Here is a 25,117-nt window from a genome sequence, read left to right as displayed (position 1 = left end):
CACATTTTGTGCAACTTTTAAATGTTGTCTGGCCAATTCACCTGCTCTATTTAATTGTTCCCTAAAATTGGCACGTAATCTAATAATGTAAGTTCCGATATCTCACTCACCAATATTTCCTTAATCAATTTAAGTGGTCCTCTTACCTCATGGCCAAAAATTAGTTCAAAGGACTAAATTTGGTTGACTCATTAGGAGCATCCCTAATTGCAAACAGTACGAATGGAATTCCTTTATCCCAATCCTCTGGAGAATCTTGACAATAAGCTCTCAACATTGTCTTTAATGTCTGATGCAACCTAATGCTCCCTGCAAATCTGGATGGTACGCAGTTGATTTAAATTGTTTTATTCCTGAGCTATCCATAACTTCTTTGAATAACCTTGAGGTAAAATTTGATCCTTGATCTGATTGTATTTCTGTGGGTAGTCCATATCTAGTAATGAATTTAAGTAACTCCTCTACAATCCTTTCAGCTGTAATATTACGTACTGGAATGGCCTCTGGAAACCTAGTAGACACATCCATTATAGTTAAAAGATATTGGGCGAGATTCTCCGCAAATGCGCAGTTGCCGTCTTTTCCCTCAGCCGCCCCGCAAGATGTGGCGGCTTGATCTTGCGGGGCGGCGGAGGGAAAAGAGTGCGCCCGTTACAAACGCACGGCCCGCAATCGGTGGGCACCGATCGCGGGCCTATACCCCCCTTGGCACGGCCGTGGTACTGCCGTGCCAATCGGGCCCCCAGATGCCCCAAACGGGCATCTGGCACCCGTTTCACGATGGCAGCGAGCAGGTGTGTTTGCTGCCGTGTTGAAACAGGCGTGATGGCCCGGCCGCTCGGCCCATCGGCCTGGGAGAATCGCTGCTCGCCGTAAAAAATGGCAAGCGGTGATTCATGACGTGGGTCGGGCGTGGGGGGGGGGGAGAATAGCGGGAGGGCGTGAAAAATGTCGGGAGGCCCTCCCACTATTCTCCCACCTGGCGTGGGGGGGCGGAGAATCGCACCCATTGATTCCCACTTTTCGTTTCAGGAAGTGATCCTAAGCAATCTATTAGGACCCTTGTAAAAAGTTCCTCAAATGCTGCAATGTTTATTAAGGGAGCTGGTTTTATCACTGCTTGAGGTTTCCCTATCACTTGATATATGTGACATGATTGACAAAATTTAACTACATCTTTATGTAGCCCAGGCCAATAAAAATGTTTTTGGACCAGAAGAAAATTGTATTGGTATTTTGCATTTGTTGCTCGTGGATAGTGTACCTGTGACTTCATCTCAATTTCAAAGATATACAAGAACCAATCCAATGATGGACTTGGTCCAAAAAAGGAACGCTGTCAGATGTTCATAAGAAAATGACAGATTTCAAACCTTACATCACATGAAGATTTGAGTTGACAGTGCAAAATTGAGTTCTATTATGGTGAATCTGTGTGATTGTTACTCTGTGCTTGCGCAGCAGCTTCCTTGACCAACTGCATGAGGGACATCCTGGTGTAGTTAGGGTGAAGGAATTGGCACACAGGTATTTTTTGTGGCCAGGATTAAATGCTCAAATTGAAGAAAACTTTGGGCAATGTCAATCCTGTGTAAAATTCAGGAATGTTCCAACGTAACAACCATTACATTCTTGGGAATGTTTAACACAGCCATGGCAGAGAATATCCATCAATAATTCTGGTCCACCGGGGGGGAGGGGGGAGGGGGGAGGGGGGGGCACATGTTCTTAGTGATTGTGGATGGCCACTTGAAATGGCCGGAAGTCGTTAGAATGAAGTCAACAATGACCAGGCAGACCATTGAAAAACAAATGCAATTTATCATGGCCAATCCATTTAACCTGCATCTTTGGACCGTGGGAGGAAACCAGAGGTAACCCATGCAGACACGGGGAGAACGTGCAGACTCCGCACAGATGGTAACCCAAGCCTGGGAATCTAACCTGGGACCCTGGAGCTGTGAAGCAACTGTGCTAAGCACTGTGCTACAGTGCTGAATACATCATGTTGCACTCTGAGGTGCTTCAATGCAGTCAAAGAAACATTACCGACATTTCAAAATGGTCATTACAAATGGTGCAAAGGTATTGAAGTTGCCTACCTCAATCAAATTACACCCTGAGCTCCTTCAATTCAATAATGTCACATGAAATAATCACTATGTATATTCAATGTGAGTCTCACAACCCGAGGGCGTTCACTATAATTGCACTCCTTTCAGTTATCTGTGAAAAGATTGGCGCAACGTCTTTTAGCAAAACCTTTAAACCTGGTGTAGCAATATGAATGTTCATAATTACACCGCGGTTGACTTCGGATGACTGACTCCGCTTCAGAAACCGAAGTGTTCCATTTCCTCTCAACTAGTGGATTGAGGAAATGGAGTGGAACAAAAGTGAACAGTTATCTCATTTAAGTGATGAGCTCGAAAGTACATGTGTAATCCTAATAACGCCTGCACATGTAGTCAGTTTGTTGCAGAGGTATTCCTCAGCTATCACACCTGCACCAGAAAATATTGCCCTGACTTAAAACAGCAACAATTCATTTGCATGCGCGACTGGAACAAGTGCGCCGTGATTCCGTAAAATGTTGGGTGAATAACTGACAACATGAACAACATTCAGCAGCAATTCTTGGGGCAGGGTAGAGGGCTTTAGATTTCTAGGACTTTGGAACTGGTTCTGGGGAAGATGGGACCTTTACCGGCCGGACGGGTTGCACCTCAGCAGAGTCCGATCCATTTTACTGACGAGGCAGCTTGTTGAATCTTTTGGCAAGGATTTCATTTAACTTGACACGCCGATGGGAACCAAGATGCAGCAATAGAAAGGATAAATGAGGTGAACAATTGTCCAATGGTTGGATGTAGGTGGTGGAGATAAAATAGCAAGGTAAATGGGAATTTAACTTTGAGGGAAAATTTTATATCAATGTATCATTCAAAGGAAGTGACATTGGGCGGGATTTTCTGGTCCTTCCTGCCAGCAGGAAGTGAACCCTTGAGGCAAGTTCCCCAGCAGCGGGGTGGGCGAACCTTACTAAACGGCCTCAATCGCGGCGGAGGATCCCACTGATAGCCAATGGCGAGCCACCCTTGAAGTGTTGGCTAGTGTAGACTTGAGAGATGAACAGACACTTCCAACAATGATGAAGGTTCAACTCAACTTTATTAACTACTTCTAACTAACTAACACACGATGACTGTGGGTCTAAATGATGCCAACTTAAACTAGACACCTAAGCCTTGTCCGAACCAGTTGATTCTCTCAGCACGTGGTGTGAGTCTGTGCTGGGCTGGATGAGTTCTTGTTACACTCAGAGGCAGCACCCAGAATGAGCGGGAACCGTGGTGCCCTCTGCCTTTATAGTGTGTGTATTCTAACTGGTGATTGGCCGTGGTGTTTGTACATGTTGATTGGTCCCTGTGTGTGTCCATCAGTGTGTGTCTGCACCATGATATACTGGTGTATATTATGACAACCCTTGCTTTGGGAAAACATGTTGCACGGGAGGGGGTGCCCGAAAGATCCCGGTTTTTAGATCATAGAATTTACAGTGCAGAAGGAGGCCATTCAGCCCATCGAGTCTGCACCGGCACTTGGAAAGAGCATCCTACCCAAGGATAACAACTCCACCCTGTCCCCATAACCCAGTATCCCCACCCAACACTAAGGGCAATTTTGGACACTAAGGGCAATTTATCATGGCCAATCCACCTAACCTGCACATCTTTGGACTGTGGGAGGAAACCGGAGCACCCGGCGGAAACCCACGCACACACGGGAAGAACGTGCAGACTCCGCACAGACAGTGACCCAAGCCGTAATCGAACCTGGGACCCTGGAGCTGTGAAGCGATTGTGAAGGAATAGTTTCAACCTTTTGAAATACAGACCTTCCAGAACAACTGATGCCAGGATAAACTCCGAAAAAGCTACACATTTTTATCAGTGTTCGGAGTCTATAGAGGGTTCTTTGGGGCATGTCTATTCTCTCAGAGTAAGCTGCTCGAGGCTAGATTGTGAAAATTATTACTCTTTATTTTCAATTTCTATCTACATTCCACAAACTGTGCAGGAAGTTAGAACTTCACCTCCCTCCAGATCTCTGTTAGTCATGTGCAATCATATCACTGGCATTCTGTGTTCCGACGTTAACCCTACACGCTACACTTTTGGTTTTAGGGACAGGGTTTGGACAGTCCTTTCATGAGCAAACCTTCCCCGTCTCTCTTCATTTGCTTTCATCTATTTCTAAGACGGAAACAGGGCGAGGCCAGACAGACTAAAAGTGACATTGCTGCTTCCTACCATGCAGTCCTGCCTGTCTGTTTACTTGTGTCTCCAGTTTTTGTGGAACTTCAGCCCCCAGAGAAAAGTATCCCCCAATTCCCTTCCCACATACTGAATTTTATATCTGGTACCATAGCTCACATCTTGTATCAAGGGATAGACACTGATAACCTCGATCAAACACAACCTGCAGCTGTGAAGTTCTCTCACAACGAACAAGATTAATTCCTCATTCCTGCGAAGCTGGAGGCTGCTCACAGTCAAAGGGAGTTAAGTGACCTTCAGCATAGAACCAAGAGCAGGGCTCTGTCCTGTGAGTGTTGGTCGGACAGATAGCAGCAACTGTAGTTGCCCCTGTTATGGGTATCCACAATATTTAAAGATGACTTGAAGGGCTCACAGGTGAAAAGCCCCTCAGGTGGATGCAAAAGATACCACAAGAAGTATTTTCAAGAGGACCAGGGGAGTTATCTTGGGATGTCTTGACCAACTATCACCAAAACTAAAGAAAAACGGATCATCTGGTCAGTATCACTTTGTTGTTTTTGGGAACAGTGTTTCCTATGACGACACTTCAAAAGTACATAGAACATGCAGTGCAGAAGGAGGCCATTCGGCCCAACGAGTCTGCATCGACCCACTTAAGCCCTCACTTCCTTCCTATCCACGGAACCCAATAGCCCCTCCTAATATTTTTGGTCACTGAGGGCAATTTATCATGGCTAGTCCACCTAACCTGCACATCTTTGGACTGTGGGAGGAAACCGGAGCATCCGGAGGAAACCCACGCAGACACGGGGAGAAAGTGCAGACTCCGCACAGACAGTGACCCAGCGGGGAATCGAACCTGGGACCCTGGCGCTGTGAAGCCGCAGTGCTATCCACTTGAGCTACCGTGCCGCCCTTGTACTTCATTGTCTGTAAAGTATTTTTCTTTCCTGTGCATGTGAGCTGGAGAAAGGTTATACATTTGTTCGGGAAGCAGAAATTGTGAAAACACACAACGGGTCAGTCAGTATTTGTAAAGACGAAGGACAAGTTCATGTTTTGGTCATCAACAGAGCAAACAATGGTGTTAATCTGTGTTGGTGAGCAATCCCCTGATCAAATTGACACGTTTGATGTGAGTTACAGTGACTCTCAAATTAATCACAGATAAATGCTCGCAGTTAAACATTAGAAAACACACTTTAGTGAGAGCGGCATCTGGCCATCTCACATTTGGCCTGGAATTTTCCGGCCATACCAGCTGGTGGGATCTTCTAGTCAAACATGGTTGAGGGGGAGCGGGGGAAAATCCCACCTCTGGAATGCCAGCTATCTAGAGGCCTTCTCTCTTTGATGCAGCGTCTTTTTGCCTTATTTTGCACGCCGTGCGTCGATGCTTGAAGATTAGTTACTGCTGATCTGTCAATCTGCAGGCCAATTTTTCCACCCTGTCACTTTGTGCTAGATTCCATTTTATCTGACTGCACTTTGCATTTTTCCACTCTATTACACAACTTACATTATCCTTTTCTGTTCCTGCATTGAGTATAATTCTAGTCTGGCTGAATTTCCCAACTGCTCGCTTACTCTCGCATCAGTTATTTGCCCACTTAATTTTCCAGAATCGAACTGTTTAAAGTTGATTAAATGAGTCGATAGGGAGAAGCTATGTCATCTATTGGAAGAAGACAGAGCAAGGGAGCATGATCTCGAAGTTACCGCCGGGCCATTCAGGGGTGACGCCAGTGGAAGCATTTCTTCTTCACACAGCAGTTAGCACTGTTGCTTCACAGCACCAGGGTCCTGGGTTCGATTCCCGGCTTGGGTCACTGTCTGTGTGGAGTCTGCACCTTCTCCCCGTGTCTGCGTGGGTTTCCTCCGGGTGCTCCGGTTTCCTCCCACAGTCCAAAGACGTGCAGGTTAGGTGGATTGGACATTCTGAATTTTCCCTTAGTGTACCTGAATAGGTGCCGGAGTGTGGCGACTAGGGGCTTTTCACCGTAACTTAATTGCAGTGTTAATGTAAGCTTACCTGTGACAATGAAGATTATTATTATTATAAGGCCAGTGGAAATCTGGGACTGGATTGAAAAAACAATCAGCCATGTTTTTTTGGGATGACAGAACAGACTCAAGGGGCTGAAGGTCCTACTCCTGTTCCGAGGCTGAAATCAAGTAATGCTTTAACCCTTATTGGACTAAAAACACACTCCTCTCAGAAACAGTCCCGGGGGCACCCATTAAGGACATCCGTACTTTTACAAAATTTCAGGTTAAAATCAACCAATCTTATTGCCCTTGTTGTTTATACATTTCCTTCTGGACTGTTTGCAGATCATCCTTGCTATCCAATCTGCACTGTTTGATAGCGTGTAATGTATACCAACAGTTGTGCCACTTGTATTCCTATCTCTTAACTCTATCAGTATTGATTGTCTTAATGCAACCTCTCTCGGGACATTCTGACATCTAGCATTGAGATCAAATCCTTCACCAACACTACACATCCTCCCTCCCTCTCCTGAAAATGGAATAACCGGGAATATCAGGTTCCCCAGTTTGATCCAAACCTGAGGCACATCCCCCATTGTAGATGCTTCATCATAACCTGGCACAGTTACCACTAATACTCTCCAGCTTGTTTTCAATGCTTTGCACAGAAGGGGGTGTTGAGGTGGGAGGGCAACAGCCCAGATTGTGTGTGTGAATGATGGACGTGCATGTCTATCGCATCTTTCACAGCCTCATTACTTCACAGCTTTCTAGTCAGTGCGGTACTGTTGAAATGTGGACAGAAATTCTCCAGCCCCTCTCGCCAGTGGGATCTTTAGGTCTCACCAACGTCGACCCCTCCCCGATAGTGACATGGGTGAGGAATATAAATCGCCATAGTCGTCCACGGGGAAACCCTTCACAGGAGCTGTGGGCTGACGTGGGGGGAGGGGGTGCTGGAGAGTTCCGGCCATAGTCTCTGTTGTAGGAAATCAGCTATTTAAAAAAAGCAGTAAGGTCCCACAAATATAACGTGATAACAACCAGACTATCTGTTTTTTAGTGATGCTGCCTGAGGATTAAATATTGGCCAGGGAGGGGCAGCACGGTGGCCTAGTGGTTAGCACAACCGCCTCACGGCGCTGAGGTCCCAGGTTCGATCCAGGCTCTCGGTCACTGTCCGTGTGGAGTTTGCACGTTCTCCCCGTGTCTGCGTGGGTTTCTCCCCCACAACCCAAAAATGTGCAGAGTAGGTGAATTGGCCACGCTAAATTGCCCCTTAATTAGAAAAAATAATTGGGTAATCTAAATTTATTAAAAAAAAATATTAGCCAGGGAGAAGATGGAGTGGACGTGAAGAGGATGTTTCCACTAGTAAGAGGAACTAGAAGGGCAGCACTGTAGCACAAATGGTTTTTCTCCGGGTGCTCCGGTTTCCTCCCACAGTCCAAAGACCTGCAGGTTAGGTGGATTGGCCATGCTAAATTGCCCTTGGTGACCAAACAGGTTAGATGGGGTTACTGGGTTCTGGGGATAGGGTGGAAGGGAGGGCTTAAGTGGGTCGGTGCAGACTCGTTGGGTCGAATGGCCTCCTTCTGCACTGTATGTTGCATGTTCAAACCCAAGGGGAGCCTCAGACTGAAGGGATAATCCTTTAAAACAGAGATGAGGAGAAACTTCTTCAGCCAGAGGGTGGTGAATCTGTGGAACTAATTGCCGCAGAAGGCTGTGGAGGCCAAATCACTGAGTGTCTTTAAGACAGAGGTAGATAGCTTCTTGACTATTAAGGGGATCAGGGATTATTGAGAGAAACCAGGAGAATGGGGATGAGCAACATATCAACAATGATAGAATGATGGAGCAGTCTCGATGGGCCGAATGGCCGAATTCTGCTTCGATGTCTTATGGTCTTATGGAGAACTCCCCTGCTCTTCCTTCCATTTGTGCACTGGGATCTTTTACATCCAGCTGTGAGGAATTATGGGCGGCAATTTAATGGCTTATCCCAGAGACAACGGACGGGATTCTCCAGTTTCCGACTCCGAAATCCCGTTTTGCGATCTGCTGGAGAATCCCTGTTGGTGCTGAAATCGGCGGTGACGCCGCTTTTGTGATGCGCTACCCCCTCGAAATTGGCGTATGGACGGCCTCAGGATGTGGCCCCCCCCGATGCTCCCTCCCCCGCGATGGGCCGAGTTCCCGACTGCGTGGGTCACTCATGCTCCACCACAATCGGGGAGGGGGGGGGGGGAGCTGATCTGCGGGTGGGGGGGGGGGTGCTTTGGCGAGGTCTGGGGACACTGGTGGGGGGTGGTCTGTGGGTAGCGAGCCTGGCCAAAGGGGGGCACTATTTGTCAGGCCGGGTCCGTGCGCGGCCGGCGCCATGTTGCATGGCGCAGCTGCACGCGCATGTGCGGCCACGGACCCGGAGATTCTCTGGCCATATCCGCAGCTGGAGCCGGTGGTTCTAAGCTGCATACCTGCTATCCCTCCACCAGATGGAGGAAAACGGCACTGTTCCCACGCCGGCGTCAGCACTTAGTCTCAAAATTGGCGAATCCAGCCCAGCATCTCTGACAATGCAGCACTCATCTGTCCTGCACTTGAGTTCCAGCTAAATTACACACTCAACCCTCTGGAATAGGGCTCAAAGCCACAACTGTGTGGCTCAGCTATCCTTAGGCACAATTGGCACAATGGTAGGTACTACTATAGCAGTTGTACATGCTTGAGAATGAGTGTAATAAAGTCCCACATTTACCCGAGTCATGTTCCTGCAAAGTCTCGCGAATGGCAAAATCGCGAATGACGAACATGCTCAGTTAGGTAAGTTCCAGCAATGTGAAATCAGCACTGGGTTAATAGTTTACACTACTGTATCACAAGCTGTGGTACCTGGAAATAACAGGCGGGAGGAGCTCTGAGCAACACAAGGCATGTATCGAAAGTTTTAAAAAGAGAAAATGAACCACCTCAATGCTGGCAGACAGAATTGGTGAACACGTCAAAATTAAACAGAGCCATTTTTGAAGCGTTGGACCGAGCGATTCTGGCATCTCCAGGTTCATGTCTTCTTTCGGGCTGCTCTTCAGCTGTGGCCATTCCAGGCACTGTCGGAAAGGTGCTTAAAAACATGGGAATTAAAGGTCACAATCGGGATTAATGGAATGAACTTGCTTCCGGAAATGTTGACACCATCTCCCTATTAAAATGTAGACATTAAAATGTCTACCACATCACCCGCCGTGTGAGCAATTGTTCACTGATCCGGCTTCCGTCTCTCCCTGGTCTCTGATCCATCGTGACTGCGGTTTCCTCAGAGTCCAGGGAGAGACGGAAGCCGGATCAGTGAACAATTGCTCACACGGCGTGTGATGTGGTAGACACAGGCTTTAGCACGGGTAAACAAATATAATAGTCTTTATTAGTGTCGCAGGTCTGCTGACATTAACACTGCAATACAGTTACTATGAAAATCCCCTGGTCGCCACAACCCGTTCGGGTACACGGAGGAAGAATTCAGAATGTCCAAGTGACCTAACAAGCACGTCTTTCGGGACCTGTGGAGGAAACCGGAGCACCCGGAGGAAACCCACGCAGACACGGGGAGAACGTGCAGACTCCGGCACAGACAGTGACACAAGCTGGGAATCGAACCCGGGTCTCTGGCGCTGTGAAGCAAGAGTGCTAACCGCTGTGCTACCGTGCCGCCCAGGAAGTCACGAAAAGGCGGAACTTTACTGTACTTTTTAACATGGCAGTAGTATCTGGGATGGGGAAGAGGCAATCCCTTCCTTTTGTTGTTAGTTCAATTGGTCTGCACCTGCATTCTCGTTGGATGATGGTGCCCTTTCAGCTGTCTTTTACCATTTTGCACTTCCTTCTAAGCAGGCCTGCTGTAGAATCGTAAATGTTATCCTTCGCTCTATACTGCACAGAGACAGCCACACATTGAACATGAACATGGAGTAAATCGCTTTTGTATAAAATATGTTTTTTTTTCATGCTTTAATTGCCTAAACAGGCTGTGTGGGTGCCTGCTTTTTCATTCAACTGGGCGACATTCAGACTGAGGCCCGCATTTCTCAACAAACTACTTACACCTCTGTTGGAATTAATTTAAGGCACTTCACCTATTTAAAGCAAAATTGTGTATGCAACGCGTATGTCTGTCAGAAAAAAAACGTTTGAATTTACATTCTGTGCAACATCTGGCATTTTAACCTCCATTTTCCTTGGCTGCCCTTTTTCCCCACCCCCTGCTAGATGTGAGATTTTCTAAATCCTTTGATCAAGGAGCGAAGCGACTTTGAATCGTGTCACCACTCCCAGTGAAACGATGGCCAGTCTCCCCTCCACACCCAGGTGAACCAGCTACCTATTCCACCGGGTTTTGAGAGTCCATTGCCATGGGAACACCCAACACAGGGAGTCCTGTGGCGTCCCCTCCGTAACCTCAGCTTACCCCTCACCAGAGGATTTGGACATTGATTCTGGCATTCAGTTGCACTCCAGTCACTACATCATCTGACGTCAAACTGAGACTGAGTCCTGATCGCAAAAAAAATCAAGATTTGCAAACTCGTGAAGGTTGGGATAATGACCATCTTGGTCCCAGGCTAGTCTGCTCAACCTGCTGTGAGAATGTGCCAGAAGAGACAGTGGAATTTCAGCTTTAGGACTCTTGAGTATAATTTTGCCTTTTCAAAATATTTCTGCCTTTGTCCACAGTACTTTGGTTCTGGCTAAGTACGTCTTTAGAGAGCCACACATTGCTGCTAATTTCATTGATCACCTTAAACAACTTGGCCTTAATTTTTCGGATGTGTTCATGTTCACCATCCCGCTGACTGTAGCAGTCGAAATACCATGTTAATCTCTAACTCGCGTTGACTGGCGTAAGGCGGGACTTCTACCCCTCACTTGGGGGTTCCCTTTGGGGGAGGGTTCTCAGATAATAGGCCGGGGTGGCGCGGAGAGAGTCCGAAGGTCACTGGGCCTTAAAAGAAGGTTCTCCCAGTCAGAAGGTGGCTTCTGATGAAGGCACATTCCCTGCCCCACTTCCTGCCTGAGATTGAAATTATTTTATTTTCATGTTTTCCCCACCCCCATATCCACCAGCCTAACAATTGAGGCTGAGTGGGAAATGCCCTTCATTGGCCATTTAAAGTAAAGTCACCATAGTCCCAGATGACCAGAGGTTGCCTTTCCCTTTGAAGGGGAGAGTGGACTGGTGGTGATTTAACCTGAGGATCACCATACCTCAGGCGAGGGGCAACGTTGATAAGGCGGGGTCATCGTGGATAATCTCAGCCGGCCCGGGAATTGAACCCACGCTGTTGGCCTTACTCTACATCATGAACCAGCTGTCTAGCCAACTGAGCTAAACCGGCCCCAAAGGTATTTAAGGGTTGCCCGAGTCCCTGTCCATCCCAGTATAAAATCACTACCAGGTTCAGGGCGGGTAGGAAAGAGGAGGGAATCTCTCCAATGCACTTTCATGCATCCCCTCCCACTGTCTGAGAGACCACCAGGAGTGAGACTGTAAAATTCTTCCCAATGAGTGCCACCATACTTATTGAACTGGTCGCATGACTTGGACACATCAATGTTCCATTCTGCAAAAAAGATGTCAAGCTCCCATTTGCAAGTTATTTCTCTCTTGTACAAGCTTCTCTGACTCATGATCAGCTACAGTTTTGATGGCATCAGCTTTAAATTTAGTCAGCGAAATTGGTAGCTGTCATAGACATAGAACATACAGTGCGGAAGGAGACCATTCGGCCCATCGCATCTGCACCAACCCACTTACGCCCTCACTTCCACCCTATCCCCCTAACCCAATAACCCCTCCTAACCTTTTTGGACACTAAGGGCAATTTAGCATGGCCAATCCACCTAACCTGCACGTCTTTGGACTGTGGGAGAAAACCGGAGGAAACCCACGCAGACACGGGGAGAAAGTGCAGACTCCGCACAGACAGTGACCCAGCCGGGAATCGAACCTGGGACCCTGGCGCTGTGAAGCCACAGTGCTATCCACTTGTGCTGCCGTGCTGTTTCTCAATGGCAGGTGGGCGGTAGGTAAATGCCAATGGTTTAATATAGTTGGCAAAAGGACCAAGGAGTATTGAGGGGTTTTGTTTTACACAGCAATTTGTGATCTGGAAAAGATGGTGGAAACATTCAAAAGGGATTGGATAAATACGTGAAATGGAAAATCATCGCAGCACTGTGGGAAAAGGGTCGGGGAGTGGGAATAATCGTCAACCTTTTGAAATAATTTCTTCCCAAGCTGTGCTACCCTATTTATTTTTTAGTGTCTCTTTGCACAAACATTTTTTTCCCCTTTTGGGGTGGGGGATAAAAAGATTCTCAAGCTGATTATCAGCCCATTGAATCACATGATGAACTCTCGTTCCGTGGCCAACAAGTCCTGTTGCTGGACTTGAACCCGAATCGCCTAGTCTAGAGGTGGAGACACCACCACTGTGCCACAAGATCTCCTGGTGCTACCCCATGCGATTGAAACATTGCATTAACTAAACGGATCCATCAGACACCTCCTCACTGATAACAGGTATTTCATTAACACTATAAACTTATCCCGGTAATTGTTATAAATTTTCAAATCTGGTAAGATTAATAATTAGTACTTTATACCTGTGTCAGCGTTGTTTTAAAATTCTTTAGGCTTTGGAAGAAAGTAAAGTTGTCTTGGTCCCAGATGACCCCATGTTTTCTCCTTTGAGGGGGAGAGCTGACTGGTGGTGATTTAACCTGAGGATCACCACACCTCAGGCGAGGGGAAAGATTGAGAAGGCGGAGCCTTCATGAAGGCTTTGGTACTTTTATCATAAATTTTCTTATCAACTAGTTAATAATGGAACAAGACTATATTTGATTGTATTTTGGGTTATATGACATTTTCAAAAGAAACACAATGGAACATTACAAATAAGACCAACACAGGACCAGAAAATGTACACCGTGTAATTAATGAACATAGAACATAGAACAGTACAGCACAGAACAGGCCCTTCAGCCCTCGATGTTGTGCCGAGCAATGATCACCCTACTCAAACCCACGTATCCACCCTATACCCGTAACCCAACAACCCCTCCTTAACCTTACTTTTTTTAGGACACTAAGGGCAATTTAACATGGTCAATCCACCTAACCCGCACATCTTTGGACTGTGGGAGGAAACCGGAGCACCCGGAGGAAACCCACGCACACACGGGGAGGACGTGCAGACTCCGCACAGACAGTGACCCAGCCGGGAATCGAACCTGGAACCCTGGAGCTGTGAAGCATTTATGCTAACCACCATGCTACCGTGCTGCCTAATGCTCGAGTAACATCAGGTTAGGGGTGACAAATGGTCTGTGTCTCGAATTCCAGATCGTGCTGGAAGGAGTTAGAGGGAGGGTGAGGCGAGGTCAGAGAGAAAGTCATTCTGTGAAACTTCTGCCAGTCTGATCACATTAAAGAAAAAACTTTGACCTGAAATGTAGAAGCTACAGGCTTTTATGGCAGCTGATTATGATGGAGGCCTTCAAAATGATGCTCGGATTCGAAGGGGTTGGGGCCGAGTAAGTGTTCCCACTTGCAGGAGAATGCAAGCTGCAGGCCATTAATTCTAGGTAAAAATGAAATACATGCTGGAGATCTGAAATGTAAACCGAACAGGCTGGAAACACTTAGCAGTGTCTGTGGGGAGAGAAACAGAGTTAATGTTACAGAGAATTTACAGTGCAGAAGGAGGCCATTCGGCCTATTGAGTCTGCACCGGCTCTTGGAAAGAGCACCCAACCCAAGCCCATACCTCCACCCTATCCCCAGAGCCCAGTAACCCCACCCAACACTAAGGGCAATTTGGCATGGCCAATCCATCTAACCTGCACATCTTTGGACTGTGGGAGGAAACCGGAGCACCCGGAGGAAACCCACGTACACACGGGGAGAACGTGCAGACTCCACACAGACACTGACCCAGCAGGGAATCGAACCTGGGACCTTGGAACTGTGAAGCATTTGTGCTAACCACTATGCTACCGCGCTGCCCTAAGTTACAAGTTGGATATGGTTCTTCTTCAGAGTATAGTCTTAACTATAGGATTGTGAGAATTTCTCCACACAGAGAGTCAACAGAATTGTCAGTTCATTGCATATAAAGCACTTTGGGACGTCCTGAGGTGCATGTAACTCTATTCAATACATATTTATTAATAAGGCACTGTTTATCAATTGTACACTCGCTTCATTATTTGGTGTGTTTATTTTATGTGGTAGTAATATAAGGAGAAAGCGGAGTTGTTGGCGAATGGCAAATGATGCAAATGAAAGCTAATGTTCTCTCCTCAGGATTACAACGATGAGATCCGCCAGGAACAGTTGAGGGAGCTGTCCTACCTGAACGGTTCCGAGGAATCCCCTCGAGGGAGGGGAACCCGTGGGAGAGGAATCCGACCTGCCCTGACGCCAACAGCAAGGTAAGCCCACCCGGGGCAGGGGCACAGGGAAAGTGATGGGGAGGGAAAGGCCAGCAGCTCCGTCAAGCCTGCCAACACTCATGACAGAAGGAGAGCCATGACTAGGTACTTCCTACCCCCGAGCTCCACACCCCACAGCCATGGAATTCCTGGGAGAGGCAAAAATATCCAGAATGTTCCTTTCTACCCACTAAGGCACTGGTACCCAGTACAGGAGAATGCAAGCTTTATCTAGAAAGATTATTAGAGGCTCAAGAGACAGAGGCAAATCTTGGAACTTTAAGTACCTGCCGTGTCTCATTATCCAGTGCTTTAAACAGCCAGTAAGTCACACGTGCTGGGGTGTCAATCCTGACTCTTGATAGACCAGCTGCCTCAACAGGAAGCCAAAGGCAGCTGGTCACTGACTCAGTGACAAGAGTCTTTCTGCCTTTCACGTGGCCATTTTTGTTTTATTCCTTCATGAGATGCCGGTCCCTAATTACCGTTGAGAAAGTGGTGAGGAGCTACCTTCTTGAACCGTTGCCTGTACATCCACTGTGCCGTTAGGGACGGAGTTCCATGATTTTGACCCAGCAACAGTGAAGGAACGGCAATACATTTCCAAGTCACGGTGGCGTATGAGTTAGAGGGCAACTTGCTATTGCTGGTTTTCCTATGTGTCTGCTGCTCTTGTCCTTCTAGATGGTAGTGGTCGTGGGTTTGGAAAGTACAGTCTAAGGAGCCTTGGCGAGTTCCTTCAGTGCATCTTGCAGTTCATAAGATACAGGAGCAGAATTAGGCCATTCGGCCCATCAAGTCTGCTCCCCCATTCTATCATGGCTGATATGTTCCTCATCTGCGACCTACAATGTTACAGGCCAAGAGCTGGATTCCGAAACCAGCCAGAGCATCTCCTCCCTCGGACTCATGACCCAGGAGTGGACGTAGGCAATTTAGCCTCCTGAGCCTAACACCCTCAATGTGATCATGGCTGATCCCATCCTAGCCTCAATTCCACCATCCTGCCTGTTCTCCATAGTCCTTTAACCCATTACCAATTTAAAAATCTGTCCAACTCCTCCTTAAATTTACTCACTGTCCCTGCATCCACCGCACTCTGGGGTAGCAAATTCCACAGATTCACAACCCTTTGAGTGAAGTAGTTTTTCCTCAAATCTACTACCTTTTATTCTAAGATTATGGCCTCTCATTTTATAATGCCCCACAAGAGGAAACATCAGCTCCACGTCTACTTTATCCGTACCTTTTAGCATCTTGTATACCTTGATTTGATCTCCCCTCATTCTTCTAAATTCTAGAGAGTATCGGCCTAAACTGTTCAATCTCTCCTCATACGACAAACTCCTCATCTCTGGAATCAATCTAGTGAACCTCCACTGAACTGCCTCCAATGCCACTACATCTTCCCTCAAATAAGGGGACCAAAACTGTGCACAATACTCCAGGTGTGGTCTTACCAATGCCTTGTATAGTTGCAACAACACTTCCTTACCTTTATACTCAATTCCTTTTGCTATAAATGCCAACGTTCCATTTGCTTTCCTTATTATCTGCTGTACAAAGCTTTGATAAAGAGTTATCAGGACTCCAAATGTTAGCTCTTTCCTCTACTTACAGATGCTGCCAGACCTGCTGAGATTTTCCAGCATTTTCTCTTTTGGTTTCAGATTCCAGTATCCGCAGTAATTTACTTTTATCAGGCCCTTGGGCCTTGTCAGCCCTCAATCCCAAGAGTTTGTTGAGTACCATTTCCCTATTATAGATAGCATTTACAGTGCAGAAGGAGGCCATTCAGCCCATCGAGTCTGCACTGGCTCTTGGGAAGAGCACCCTACCCAAGGTCAACACCTCCACCCCATCCCCATAACCCAGTAACCCCACCCAACACTAAGGGCAATTTTGAACACTAAGGGCAATTTATTATGGCCAATCCACCTAACCTGCACACCTTTGGACTGTGGGAGGAAACCGGAGCACCCGGAGGAATCCCATGCACACACGGGGAGGATGTGCAGACTCCGCACAGACAGTGACCCAAGCCAGAATCGAACCTGGGACCCTGGAGCTGTGAAGCGATTGTGCTATCCGCAATGCTACCGTGCTGTTAATTAATGCTGATTGTTCCAAGTTCCACTTTTTTGCTATCTCTGAATTGCCCGTTCCTATAGGAATGGTACAAGTGTCGTCCATTGTGAAAACTGAGGCAAAGTATTGATTTAGCATCTCTGCCATTTCTGTGTTCCCCACTATTAACTCATCACTTTCATCTTCCAAGGGGCCAACATTCACCTTCGCAACTCTCTTCTCTTTTATGTCCCTGTAGAAGCTTTTGCTATCCTTTTTGATATTCTGTACTAGTTTTTTTTTGTAATTTACCTTAGCTTTTTTAATTCTTTTTTTATTATCCCTATGTTTATGTTTGAAAGTTTCCCAATCTTCCAGTCTGCCACTGGTCTTTGTAATGTTACGGCTGCCACTGTTCGTCGGTGGTAAAGTGAATGTTTGTGGAAGGGGCGCCAATCAAACGGGCTGTTTTGTCTTAGATGGTATTGAGCTTCTTGAGTGTTGTTGGAGCTGCAAGTGGAGAGTATTTCATTATACTCCTGACTTGTGCCTTGTAGATGGTGGACAGGTTTTGGGTGGGGGGGGGGGGGGGGGGGGGGTCAGGAGATTAGTTGCTCTCTTCAGAATTCCCACTGATGTGCTCTTGTAGTCACTATTAATGTGGCTCGTCCAGTTCGGCTTCTGGTCAATGGTAGCTCCAGGATGTTGACAGTGTGAGATTCAGCAATGACATTGGCATTAGGCGAGCAGGTTGGCCGGTGGCCACTATTTGCAGTGCTTTCGGTGGTTTCCCCGATTCTTCGCTCTCACCCCCGATTATTGTCTGCCTTTGGGGCCGTCCCGGGCATCAAGCGGGGCCGGTTTGAAAACCGGCGAGGAATCCTGCGCGGGTGTCGGGCCGGTTGGTGCTGAGGCGCCGGACCCAGCGTGCGCGGAGGTCAGAGCAGCGGGGGTGGAGCCAAATGGAGGTGGAGACGGCAGGCCCGAGCAAGGGCGCGATGTAGGTGAGATGTCCCACATCGGGTGTCTCCCGCCTGGAATGTTGTAAGAAGACTGAAGTCCGGTCCCAGAGAAATTCTGGAGGAATACAAAAGAGAAGAGAAAGAAGTTTTAAAGAAACTTGGTGAAAGTTTGTTTTCTCCTTTTTTTGAAGGAAGAATTTTTTGTTTTTCCATAATACAAAAAAAAGATTGAAGAAGGAAAGTAGGGTGAAAAAAAAAGGAAAAATAATAAGTTGTTAAAGGATGCAAAAAGCAGCGACGAGAAATGGAGGAAACGCGGGCTCGCCGTTGAATGAGAGGACCAGCAAAATTGCTGACAACGTGGTGGTTGCCGGCCCGCATGGTGGGGCCGCACTACTTACGGTGACCGAGGTGATGGCGGTGGAGCTAGAAAAGCAGTTTGCGAGGCACATGGAGGCTTTGAGGAAGGAGATGGTGGTCGCATTGAAGTCATTGGTGGAGGAGGCAATCGCCCCGGTGAGGGTAGCTGTGGCAAAGACATCGGCCGAGGTGAGAGAGCAGGGCGAGATGATGAAGGAAGTGGAGGCCGTGTCGCAGCACAGCAACCAGGTCACCTCGATGGGGGACGAGCTGCGGAGGGTGGTGGAGGTCAACAGAGGACTCCGAGCAAAGCTGGAGGACTTGGAGAACCGCTCGAGGCGGCACAATCTGAGAATTGTGGGCTTGCCCGAAGGGACAGAGGGCCCAAGGCCAACAGAATACTTCGCTAAGAAGTTGCCAGAGCTGATGGGGGAGGGTGAGAACCCCTCCCGGTACGAGCTAGACCGAGCTCATTGGTCATTAAGGCCGAAGCCCAAAGTGAACGAGCCGCCAAGAGCAGTAATTGTCTGCTTCCATTATACTGCATGAAGGAGAAGGTGTTAAGCTGGGCAAAGCAGAAATGTGAGGGGCAGTGGGATGGTGCTGGAGTTTGGATCTACCAGGACTTGATGGTGGAGTTGTCAAAAAGACGAGCGGCGTTCGGGCGAGTGAAGGCGGCACTGTACAAAAAGTAGGTGAGATTAGGTATGGTATTATCGGCGAAGCAGAGGGTGACATATGATGCCAAAAGACTTTTATTTCGAGACAGCGGAGGCCGCTGAGGTGTTCGTGGGGGCAGAAGGCTTGACACAGAATTGAGGAGTGGAGTTTGAAGAAAGACTGTGGGCTGTGATTGGGGAGCTGGAAAATGTATAAATGCTATAACTTTCTTTTTCACTGACGTGTATTGTAATTCACTTCTCTTCACATTGTTACAGAGTTTAAGTTATTGGTTGGGTTGATTGGCATTCTGTGTTGCGACGGTTATATCGTATTTTAGTGAATTGTATGGGTTTGATTGTTGTTTTTGTTTTTTTCTTTCTCTGGGACTGGGTGGGAGGGGAAGGTATACCTTGGCGGGGTGGGGGGGGGGGGGGTGCCACCTGCGCTAGCTAACTAAAGTCGGCGAGTGAACGGAGGTGAGGTGTGAGGAGAGCTGCGGACATTGGAGCCTAGTTAGCAGGTTTTGATGGGCCTAGAGAGGGAGGGATTGATGCTGGAGATGTTTTTTCGAGAGGAAATGTGTGGGGGGGGGGGGGTTTGGGAGGGGTGGAAGTAGTTCGATGTTAACAATGGATAGGGGCCGATCAGGCTCATGGGGCAGGGCCCGGTAGTATGATGATGGTGGATAAGAAGGGGGGGGGTGTGAGACCCCCAGTTAGGATAGTCACGTAGAACATGAGGGGATTAGGACGTCCGGTCATGAGGTCAAGGGTGCTTGCGCATCTTAAAAGTTTGAAAGCTGATGTGGCAATGCTGCAGGAGACTCACTTGAGGGTGAAGGACCAGGTGAGATTGAGAGAGGGCTGGGAGGGTCAGGTGTTTCACTCTGGATTTGATGAGAGGTAGCGGCCACGAAAAGATTTGTTTCTTATGGGTATGTTTGCAGGATTGAAGGAGCTGGAAGCGAAGTATGGGCTGGAGCATGGGGAAATGCTTAGATACATGCAGGTTCGAGATTTTGTCAGAAAGGAGATACAGAGCTTCCCGGAAGAGCCGGCCTCCACATTGCTGGAGGAGGTGCTGACAACAGGGGGACTGGAGAAGGGGGTAGTGTCAGCGGTTTACAGAGCTATTTTGGAAGAGGAGAAGGCAGCACTGGAAGGGGTCAAAGCAAAGTGGGAGGAAGAGTTGGGAGAGGATATGGAGGAGGGGTTCTGGTGTGAGGTGCTCCGGATAGTGAATGCCTTCACCTCGTGCGCGAGGTTGGGGCTGATACAGCTGAAGGTGGTGTACAGAGCACACCTCACGAGGACGAGGATGAGCCGATTCTTTGAAGGAGTAGAAGATGTGTGTGAACGTTGCGGGGGGGCCCCGCTAATTACATTCATATGTTTTGGTCCTATCCAAAGCTAGAGGATTACTGGAAGGAGGTTTTTAGGCTAATTTCTAAAGTGGTGCACGTGAAACTGGACCGGGGCCCCCGGGTGGCCATATTCGAGGTGTCGGACCAGCCAGGGTTGGAAATGGGTGCGGAGGCAGATGTTGTAGCCTTCTTCACTTCGTTGATCGCCCAAAGGCGGATCCTCATAGGTTGGAGAGCAACCTCTCCACCCTGTGCCCTGGCGTGGCGGGGGGACCTGTTGGAATTCTTGACTCTTGAGAAGTTTAAGTATGAACTGAGGGGAAGGGTGGAGGGGTTCCACAATTCATAGGCATTATTCATTATGCACTTTCAAGAACTGGATAACATCGCACATTAGTTGGGGGGGATGGGTGGGAGGGTTAGGGGGAGGGGGGCTGTGTGTGTTGATGGTGACTATGGGCAATCCCTAATTCCTTTTTGTCATTTGTTTATGTGAACATGCGGCTAATGTTTGGGGTTTGGTGGGAGGGTGGAATCGTTGTTATTGTTATGGGGATTGACATATTTGTTACTGATTATTGTTTATTGTTGGTGGGTGTAAATTTGGGGAAAAATGTGAAAAAGGAGAATAAAAATAGTTTTTAAAAAATGATATTGCCATTAAATTTCCTGGGGCGATGGTTAGATTCTTCTGGAGACAGCCATTACCTGACATGTAGGCACAAGTATCACTTGCCATTTTCAGCCAAACTTGAATATTGCCCAGGTCTTGCTGCATTTGGACATGGACTGCTTGAGTATCTGAGGAGTTGCAAATGGTTTTGAACATTCTGCAATCATCAGTGAAGATCCGCACTGTGGTCTTGTGATAGAGGGAAGGCCATTGATCAAACATCTGAAAATGATTTGGCCGAGACACTACCCTGAGGAACCCCAGCAGCAATGTCCCAGTGCTGAGATGATTGATCTCCATTACCACAACCATCATCCTTTATGCTCAGTATGTCTCCAACCAGTGGAGAGTTTCCCCCAATTCCCATTGAGTCCAATTTTGCTCGGGCTGCTTGATGTCAAGGGCAATCAGTCTCACCTCACCTCAGGAGTTCAGCTCTTTTAACATGTTTGAATCAAGGCTGTCATGAGGTCAGAAGCTGAGTGATCCTCCGCCAACCCAAACTGAGCATCTGTGAGCAGGTTATTGCTCAGTAAGTGCCAACCATTTGAAAGTGCTGTTGATGCCTACTTCCGTCACTTTACTAATGATTGAGATTAGAGTGATGGGGCGGTAATTGTCAGGGCTGGATTCGTCCTGCTTTTTATGAACAGCCAATATCTGGGAAAATGTCCACATTTCCGGGTAGATGCCAGTGTTGTAGCTGTACTGGAACAACTTGATGTGGAGATGCCGGCATTGGACTGGGGTGAGCACAGTAAGAAGTCTTACAACACCAGGTTAAAGTCCCACAGGTTTGTTTCAAACACGAGCTTTCGGAGCACTGCTCCTTCCTCAGGTGAATCCTGAATCCTCAGATTCACCTGATGAAGGAGCAACACTCCGAAAGCTAGTGATTCGAAACAAACCTCGTGGACTTTAACCTCGTGTTGTGGAACAACTTGGTGAGGGGGGTGGGGCAGCTGGTTCTCGAGCACAATCTTCAGTACTACTTGGCCATTTAATTTCAATCTTAGCTTGCCGGGATGGATTTTTCTTTTTGCAGATTGAAATGGTGTTTTTTTTTCCCCCTCTCAAGTCCCAAGCCAGTGCAAACACAGCATTAGAGCCAGCAGTGAGCTTAAATCATATTTCCATCTCAGTAAAGGTCATGATGTGAAAGCTAAAGCCCATGTTGGCCTCGCTCTCTTTTCTGTAATGCTTTCTCCCTCAGGGTTGCGGGTGGGAATTCAATTGTTTGCCATCAAGCTCTGTTTATAAAGCACCGTAACTGGGAGCACGCTCAGACATACCAAAATACCTAGCAGCAAGAGGCAGCAAAAGTCACTCGATCCATCAAACCCAACACTCAGAATGACGAGAGGATCAAGGCTAAATCATTCCTAACTCCCTCTCCACTCACCAACCCCCCAATAGCCCACCTCAGCAGCATCTAATCGCCTCAGGTTAGTGTATTAAAAACCCAGGACTGATAAAGGAAAATTTACTCAGGACAAGGACTCTCGTGCCCCCCCCCTCCTCCCCCCCCTCCTCCCCCCCTCCCCTTTCAGGTAATTGAAACCAGTCCGCTGTGTTACGCTTAAAGACACTTGTCTTCAGTCTAGGAACATAGGACTCAGGAGCAGAAGGTGTCCATTCTGCCCCCGAGTTGGCTCCACCATTCGATCGGATCATGGCTGATCCTGTTGTGACTTCACTTTCCTGTCTGTTCCCCCATACCCCTTTACTCCCTTCCTGAACAGAAATCTGTCTAACTCAGCCTTGAATACATTCAGTGACCCAGATGCGATGTGACATAACGTAATCTCTGACCTAGTCTGGAGCTTGTCCAGCTCCTTATTGAAGGGAAAGAGTGACTTGGCACCTCAGAGGGGTAAAGCTGAATATCATCCAGTCCATTGATACTCCTACATGGTTTTAACTCATGTTGCCTGGTCTTCTTCAAACTGCCAAACCAGAATAATCTGTCAATGGGTAAAGAAATCTTAGTTCAAAAGTTTGTACGGTGGCAAGTTAAGGAGAATAAATGTGTTATTTGTGAGTATGTCCACATATGTATGTATATGTTTTTGAGTATATGTGTATGCATATGTGTGTGTGTATGTGTGCCTGTGTGTATATGTGCATCCATATATGTGTGAGGATGTGTATGCATGTGTGTGTGTGTATATATATATATTTATACATATACACACACATATATATGCATATATATATATATATATATATATCTGTGTATATATACACAAACACACACACACACACATATATATATATATATACATACATACATATGTTTATATACATATTTACATATATGTGTGAGGGTGCGTATTTGCGTATGCATCTCTGTGTGTGTGTATGTGTGACTGTGCATATGTGTATGTATGTGAGGAGATATATATATGTAGAGATATACACACACATACATATATATATATACATGTGTGTGAGGGTGTATATATGTGTATACATTTCTGTGTATATGTGTTATTGTGTATATGTTTATGCGTATATCTGTGACTGTGTATATTTGTATGCATATGTGTGACTGTGTATATATGCGTGGTGTGTATATGTGTATGTATTGTCATGTGAAAGTACCTTTAAGAAATAGGTGTGTATATAAATATCTGTAGTGAGCGTACCTTTAAGAAATGGGTGTTTATTACTGCAGTGAAGTCAGAGAGTGGGTGGAGCTGGGCTGTCTGTCAGCTTTTTACTTTTGTTTCTGGCTGTTTGCTGCAGGGTGTGTTTAATTTTGTTTTCAGAGCTGGACAGCTGCAGTCACAGCCAGAAGGGGCATTAGTCTCTCTTTCTATAATCTAAAGACTGTAAATCGATCCTTTGGTCATTTAAAACTAATAACTGCTCTCAGTAGTGACTTTAACCTGATGTGATTCTGTTTAAAGTTTTTTTTAAGGTCTTATGGATGTTAAAAGGACAGCTTAAGGATTACTTAGTGTTGTATTCTTTGGGGGTTATATTTGAATTAATGGTTGCTAAGATGTTCACCGTCTGTTTTAAAAAGGTTAACTTGAGTTCATAGAATAAACATTGTTTTGCTTTAAAAAATACTTTTCCATTTCTGCTGGAGAGTGGGCCGTGTGCTCCCCATACCACAATCTATTAAAAGTTGTGGGTCAGGTGAACTCCATGATACACTTTGGGGTTCTCTAAACCTTGGCGCATAACGAATTGGGGACTCGAGGGAGATAAAAGTCTATCTATTGGATTGGCTTAGTGAACTTAAAGACAGTGAGGGGTGATCATATTGTGGGTGCTTTTCAGGTGTGGTATTTCAGTTAAGTAGGGAGTGTGTTGTGGACAATGGCTCTTTCAGAGGCTCTGAGGTTTTGCGGGTGGAGACGGTCACACACAGTACCTTACGGACAGAGACTAAAAGCAGACTGTTAGATTTGGCAAAAACATTGCAGTTAACATTACCTGACAAAATGTGAAAAGATTAGGTAATTATGGTGGTGGCTAAGCATTTAAAGTTGCCTGAGATACAGTTTGACTCATTGGAAATGGCAAAAATTCAGTTACAAATTAAACAAATGGAACATGAGGAAGAATTAAAGCAGCTTGAGTATGAAAGAGAGGAAAAAGAAAGAGAAAGAGAGAGAGGAAAAAGAAAAGGTGAGAGAAGAAAGGAGAAAAGAAAGAATAGCCACAGCAGAACAAAAAGAGAGAGAATGGGAGATACAGATCAGGGAAAAAGATAAAGAGAGAGAGAGTTTGAACTTCAGAACATGGCCATGAAACATGACAGGCAGTTAAAATTGGCAGACGTAAAGGGAAATGTATAGTTGGATGATAGTGATGAGGATAGTGAGAAAGAACGTCAAAGTCGAAGGCTTGGTGGGGATCTATTTAAATATGTACAAGCATTGCTAAGGTTTGATGAGAAGGAGGTAGAAGCCTTTTTCATTTCATTTGAGAAGGTGGCTAAACAAATGAAATGGCCACAGGACATGTGGTATTACTGATTCAAACAAAGTTGATAGGTAGGGCTAGTCACTACCGGAGGAGGTATCTGGGACATATGAGGAGGTGAAAAAATCCACCTTGGGTGCATATGAACTAGTGCCTGAAGCCTACAGATAAAGGTTTAGAAATTTAAGGAAAGAATTTGGTCAAACATACGTGGAGTTTGAAAGGCTCAAACAGAGTAATTTTGATAGGTGGATAAGGGCTTTGAAAATATACCAAACGTATGAAGCTCTCAGAGAAATTATACTTTTGGAGGAGTTTA

At 46.6% G+C, this 25,117-nt stretch overlaps 1 protein-coding gene across 3 annotated transcripts in view; it reads left to right on the top strand.

Moving 5' to 3' along the window:
* The window catches only part of khdrbs2 (KH domain containing, RNA binding, signal transduction associated 2), a 907,500-nt gene that overhangs the window by 462,233 nt on the left and 420,150 nt on the right, over nt 1-25,117 (top strand). For all 3 annotated transcript variants that reach the window (XR_005461061.1, XR_005461060.1, XM_038800664.1), the window contains exon 5: nt 14,644-14,771. Coding sequence is in view for 1 of the 3 variants with exons in the window: in XM_038800664.1 (XP_038656592.1) it covers nt 14,644-14,771 (128 nt within the window). In the remaining 2 variants the exon portion in view is untranslated. The remainder of the gene's footprint in view (nt 1-14,643; nt 14,772-25,117) is intronic.

This window comes from Scyliorhinus canicula, chromosome 6 (assembly GCF_902713615.1).
Source record: "Scyliorhinus canicula chromosome 6, sScyCan1.1, whole genome shotgun sequence".
In the NCBI taxonomy this organism is placed as follows: domain Eukaryota; kingdom Metazoa; phylum Chordata; class Chondrichthyes; order Carcharhiniformes; family Scyliorhinidae; genus Scyliorhinus; species Scyliorhinus canicula.
The sequence above is the reverse complement of the archived record's forward strand: the minus strand, read 5'-3'. Positions and strand labels throughout refer to the sequence as shown.